At 40.9% G+C, this 6489-nt stretch overlaps 1 protein-coding gene across 1 annotated transcript in view; it reads right to left on the bottom strand.

Moving 5' to 3' along the window:
* Positions 1-6234, bottom strand: part of LOC149186122 (Tmem18) — a 115642-nt gene extending 109408 nt beyond the window's left edge. Inside the window, exon 1 of the mRNA XM_089410906.1 lies at positions 5843-6234. Coding sequence (XP_089267032.1) covers positions 5843-5998 — 156 coding nt within the window. The 5' untranslated portion in view covers positions 5999-6234. The remainder of the gene's footprint in view (positions 1-5842) is intronic.
* Between the last annotated feature and the right edge of the window lie 255 nt (positions 6235-6489).

Here is a 6489-nt window from a genome sequence, read left to right on the forward strand (position 1 = left end):
AACCTTTTTTCAAGGAAATTTACAGGAGTAGGATAGAATATCATCAAGAATGCATTCAAACCTCATTGCAATGATGGTGAAAGAGATCCCAAGGATCTACTTGAATGCTATATGCATCTGTAGTGTCAATTGGGTCTAGTCCAGGAATGGTTGAGAGGAAAAATGTTATCCTCCCCACCCAGGATTGATTCCCACAAGTGACATGTTGGGCTCTTAACGAGTATACTGTTTTATAAGCCTTGAGCCCAGAAAATTCCAGTTTACCCTAGGTACTATCCTCGTAGTGATGCGAACTCTAGGAGATGATCTTACTGCATTGCTTAGCAAAGATCAAAGAAATGGCGGTAGGTGGGGCTACCTCCAGTATCCTGTATAGCTTACTAGCAACTGCCCAAAATAATAATAACAGTGCGAGGCCTGGATTCATACATAGCATGACGCTTCCACAAGTATGGTTGGCCTAATTCTACATCACAAACTTCAAGGGGAGAAACATCACACAGTACCTCATTCGTGAAGGGCTTGATGTTGTACGGCAAGTGGCACTGCTAGCTGACATGGAGATTTTGCCCTTGGTGGAGCCATCCAATGGTGTACAGTTGTAAGTGCGGTGTCATCGGTAAGCCCAATCGCTTCACAATCTCAGTTGAGATGAGGTTCTTTTGACTTTTTTTGTCGACAATAAACTATAACAAAGAAACCTTCACCCACATCTGTGAGTGAAAGAGACGCTCCCCCTCCTCTGGATCATCAAGGATCAATCTTTTGGACCTTGGTGGTGCAAACAATGGCACTAGGTTTTGAATCGATAATCTGCTTCCCCTTATCATTTCCCTTGTCGGGTTTTGACTCAGAGTCGGAACATGCATCTGACTCTGAAGCTTTTAGCTCGGCCACCAGTGACTACTTAGCACGACACTCATACGTGTTGTGGCTGGAGATCTTGTGGAATTCGCACCACTTTCCGGTATCTTTCTTCATCTTCATGGCGTTATTCTTTGCTTGCAGCTTCGATGGGTTGTCATGGGTCGCTCCACTTTGGCTTTGTTCTGTGGTTTGGAGGTACCTTTTCCCTACTTCGGATTCGCAGATCCAAAGCCTTGCTTCTTTTGTTTAAATTTTTGCTTAATGCTCACAACATATCGGTATGTTGCGCGAAGCGAGGAGATGACTAGGAACTCAATTTCTTCCTTGATGTATTTGTGCAGACAGCCACAGTACTTGAGTATCATATGTCACTCAAAATTATTGATACCAAACTTCGTGCAAAACGTATGGAAGATGTTTGTGAACCTCGGCACATCTTGCTCCATTCCCTATCGTAGTGTAGTCCACTTTATGTACTTATCTTCATAGCTTCCGACAGGGTAATATTGTTCCTTGACAAATTCCAAGAGGGTTCAGCTAAAAATAGTGAGGGTTCCTCCTCATCCCTTTGCTCAGAGTAAGTTTTCCACCAATCCTTGACATGGGGGGGGCTTTGAGGAGTGCAAAAGTAATATTTTCCCTATCGGAAAAATTATAGACCAAAAAATATCCTTCCAACAAATTTAACCATCTATCCAGGGCATCTACATCTATTTGGCCTTCAAATATAGGAATATCAAAGTTCACTTGTACCTTAAAGGGGACAATGCCTCTAAAGTGACTGTTGGATGAAGATGCTTAGCCCGCTGATACCCGCCAAAGGATCTGGGAAAAATTGTCCATCATATCGTTCCTTTGTTGCTCGAGGGCCTCTTCGAGCAAAATTTTGAAAGGATCTCCTACTCCCCCGTCTTTCTTTTCTTTCACCATGGGAGGCCAACGGGATCGGCCAGGTCAGTCTTCCAAGGGTTCAACCAATTCAAGCCCCAACTCTTTATACCCTGAACTCATTGGGGACATGCACAAAAAAATAGAGGAAAAGCAAACTGCTCTGATACCACTGATCTGGATTTATGCAGAAACGCAATGAAATAAAGATCTAAACATAAATACATAACTACAGTGAAAATCTGAACTTCAATTAATTAAAACAAATACTAAAAATTCTTTACATGCATATGGAAACAAACTAGCTTGGGCGATGGTAGTTTATCTCTAAGAAGAGATGTGATGACTACATGCCTTTTGAACTATGTTACAATGAGGCACAGAGGACTTTTTATTATTGAGAAATAATAAAAAACCCTAAACATCCAAAAACCTAACCTTAGGAGATGAAGCGCCAAAAGTTTGAGGGCCCCATTAGGATTAGTTGGAATGTCAACTTCCCAGAGTCGTAATTTGGGCATATGATCTCCATTTGGCGCGCACAATACCTCATTAGAAAGATCTATCTGAGGATAACAAAATTTCACGTCAAGCCCTTACCCTCCAGGCTACAAGCTTGACACATTTTCCAAGAAAACGTCGTTTAGGGCTTCAAAACGACTCTGGAAGTTCAAGACCTAAAAACTACCAAAAATAGAAAGTTGTGCTCGAATCAAAGAAATCGAAAGGAAACAGTGTTGGGGGTCCAAGTGGAATAGGCAGGTGGCCACCAATATCCACCTGGATCACAACTTGAATTAGAAATTATGAGGCAAAAAATAAATTCTTTTGCAAGATTAATACTAAAAGTAAACAATTTAATGAGTGATATTAATAATGACTTATTTAGTGTTGATTTGGGATAGCATCGGATGTGGTCTAGCCATGAAAATTGGTGGAGAGGCTAAGGCACATGAGATCTCCAAGACCCAGAAATGGTTTGGGCAGATTCTAACCGGTTTGGAAGATATTAAAATAATTAATATTTTTAATGGAGTTTCTAAGTCTGAACTTAGAAAAAATAAAATATTAATGGGTATTAATATAAAACTGGGTTAGAAGGGTCCAAAAGTAATGGATCAAGCCAAATCGAATCTTAGCCGTTGATTAGAGATTTAATCTCGGTCGTTGATGGACTTAGCTGTTGATTAGAGATTTAATCTCGGTCGTTGATGGACCAACGAGAAAAGTATAAGAAGAGGCTTGAGGGTCAGTTGGAGAATACAACAGAGTGATCAGTCATTCATTTTGCTAGAGCGGGGTTGCTAAGCAAAGTTGAATCAGTGATCAGCAGCGAGGGGCAGTGAGTACGAGGCAAAGAGGCAAGGACAATAATGAGAGACCAGCACAAAAGCGGAGAGAGCCTGAGCAGCAGTCAGTGCAGGCTACGAAGAGCCCAGCAGAGGCAGCGTAGAGCCCAAAGAGACTGCGTCATCCGCCCAGAGGGCAGAGGGAGTGACGCAGAGGTTGCGCGGTGCCTCAGAGAGTTGACACAGAGGGTCCTGGGGCTGACGCAGGTAAGCAGGAGGCTAACGTAGAGGCCAAAAGGGCCAACGATGTGCTTCAGTTGTGTCGGAGAGGGTTTTGTGGGACAGGTTTTCTGAATACCTGTTTCCGAATATAGAGGTATTGTTGTGTATTTTTCTCTGTCGAGTGAGCTGGTTTAAGCACCCAGTTGTACTCAGATAAACTACTTAATAATAAAACCCTCTGAATAATGCACCGGGTTTCCCGCATTAAGTTTTTCCGGGGACATTGGTCCAAAAATAACGATGTCACTTATGTGCTTGTTTTCTTTCAGTTGATGATCTGAAGATGTTGATGTTGTACTTGTGTTTATTTTCAGTATTTACATGGTAAATAACTTATTAAGTAATTAAACAAGTAGGAAGAAATAAACCAGATAGTACAAGAAGAATTTCTAACAAGTTAAACTTAGAAATTCCAACATTTAGTGAAGGTAGGTTAGGTGGTTGATAGCCTCGAGGGTTAGCTCAATTGGTCGAGTACCTGTCGCTAAAAGCACCTCGCTAATGGGAGGTCACAACGTTAATTCTCCTCGACAACTTCAGGGTTAGGGTATGTTAATAAGCCGGCAAGATGTGATTCCTTCGGGTGGATCTATCTAAATATTTCCTCGAACAACCAAAAAAAAAATTAGGTGGTTGATCGCATCACTCGTGAGATATAGCAATATACATCTTCCATTTTTTTATAACTATCAAATGCATTGTTCTCTTTTCTGCAAATACCATGTATATGTGTCTGTGAGTCTTAGATTTCTCAAAAACAAATTATACAAGTTGAAATTCAAACTGACCTGAAAACCTTGATGACGGATAATAAATTTATATAACAACAAATTAGGTGTCAATTTTTTTTCGTATCAAAGCAAAATTTGTGGAAATTAATTTGACATCTTATAATCTATTTTTTATCTACATTAAATTTGTTATAAATTAAGCAAACTAAGCTTCAAATCTTGGCATTATGGATATGACAATCAAAAACATGATAGAAAATTTAAACAAATGGACTTGGGACTTCCCAGCACTTGGAGAGAATAATGAGATATTTGACATGTTGAAACAAATGATATCTATTTCCAACGGGAACGTGGTTCACTGGTGAGGTTGACGGAGTATTAAGCCATCAACCAGGTTTCCATTCACACTGTGCTCTGCAGCCTTCCCCACACATATAGCATGTCAAAAAGAATGAGATCAGATGCATGTTCTAAACAAGCTGGAAAAAATAGACGCCCCCTTAAACATAGCATCTAAGCCGATGTTCTAAACAAGCTGGAAAGAATAGACGCCCCCTTAAACATAGCATCTAATCCGAAGTATCGCATTATGCTCTACAGCCTTCCCCACAGAAGTAGCATGTCAAAAAGGATGAGGCCGGATGCATATTCTAAGCAAGTTGGAAAGAACAGATGTCCCTTAATTTTTAAACCTAGCAACTCATCCAAGGGAAGTCCTCGTTATGTAGTGCAACCCTCAAACTAAGGGCATGCTTCTTAAACCAACTTCAAGAGGGAAAGAAAAGCAAACAAGCATCTAATCCAAAGGAAGTCCTCGTTATGTAGTGCAACCCTGAAACTAAGGGCATGCTTCTTACAAAACTTCAAGGGGTGAAAAAAAAGCAATAGAAAAAGAAATGAAAAGAGTACGATCAGAATGAGTGAAGAGTCCCATCTTAAAGTTCTAAATTCCAAAGCAACGTTGGCCATCATTTAATTCAATTCCCATGGAGTCACAGGCACTTCAATACTTTGACCCAGATCAAAATCTGAGATAAGTCTACCGAGCTGTGGTCTAGTGAACAAGTGCATGAAGTATAAAGTCCGTTAGGGTGTGGTCTACTGATCAAGCCTATAAAGTCTGTCAAGCTGTGCTTTACCGAACAAGCCTATAAAGTCTGTCAGGCTGGGCTTTGGCGAAGATTATAAAATATGTTGGGTCATAGTCTACTAGGCAAACCCATAAAGATCATCAGGTTGTGGCCTAGAGATAAGTGGAAATGCTTACCACTGGCATGACCCACCCAATAAAGGGTTGCGTTAAAGTAGAGGAGGAGCAACGTTTACAGGAATGTCGTCCCTGTGGTACACGCGGTAGAGTTTCATGGTCCCTCTGTCTAAACCAAAGGGAGTTCCACTATTTTAAAAAACGGGAATTCCACAATTTAAAAGGAAAAAAAAATTGAATTAGATCTAACAGCTCCACGTCATATAGAGGAAACACAGACTCGATTGAAATTTAGTTTAGTGAACATCGATTGGCAGGAATAAGGATAAAATGTATCATGTAGTTTTTTTTAACAGTGAGAACTTGGGTCGGGTTGACAACCGCGAATTTCACCGGAGCTTGAATACCAAAATTGGAACCAGGTTTATTGGACGAAAAAATTTATCAAGTGGCAACGGCACTAAGGTTCATTTTGAGTCAGTTCAGGCGCACCATAAATTTATCACTGCCACTAAACATTAGAGACCAGAAAAAACGTTCACAAGTGCATTTGAGAAGGGGAAAAAAGTGCATACGGTCCAATCTACGGCATGAATAAATCCCAGGATAGGCTCCATGAACTTCCCGTTGGATCCACTGCTCCACTGCTTCCGAAGCTCGACCCCAAAGCTCTCGAAGAGGGCGGCCATTTGATCCATGTGACCGTAGACTGCTGCCCTTATTTCGTCCATGTCTGAGCCGAACGCTGAACCGTGGCTACTGAGAATGCCGAAACAAATTCGCGTGTTGGAGATTCGAGATCTGTTGAAAGGCCGACACGAACCAGCCTGTAAACCTGCTTTTCATGTGACCATCAGCATAGGACTCTCACAAGCGGGATTTCGGATGAATTTTGTAAAGTGTTTGATCTTTTGCACGGATGAGTTGCTCCAGGGGATTTCAAAATGGTCCGCCAATACTTTGGAAGTTCAGGTTTCGAGACGTGACATAACTCACGGTCACGTGAAGGTCTCCGATAAAAATTATTATGGTCATATGATTTGAACCTTTTGGGGTCACGCCTTGTGGGGTATTCTTCATTAGTTATTTATGGAGACTTCATAATTGCAAGTTATTGCTCCATTGAAATGGTAAAATTGTGTTTGGTTAGGAATATGGTCTCTTTTCTCTTCTATTGAGGTTTAATTATCATAAAGGGATATGTTTTAAATTAGTGGTGATA

Source organism: Pinus tabuliformis, chromosome 3_1 (genome assembly GCF_031772625.1).
Source record: "Pinus tabuliformis cultivar Carrire ecotype Pingquan chromosome 3_1, CPIR1, whole genome shotgun sequence".
NCBI classification, from domain to species: Eukaryota; Viridiplantae; Streptophyta; class Pinopsida; order Pinales; family Pinaceae; genus Pinus; species Pinus tabuliformis.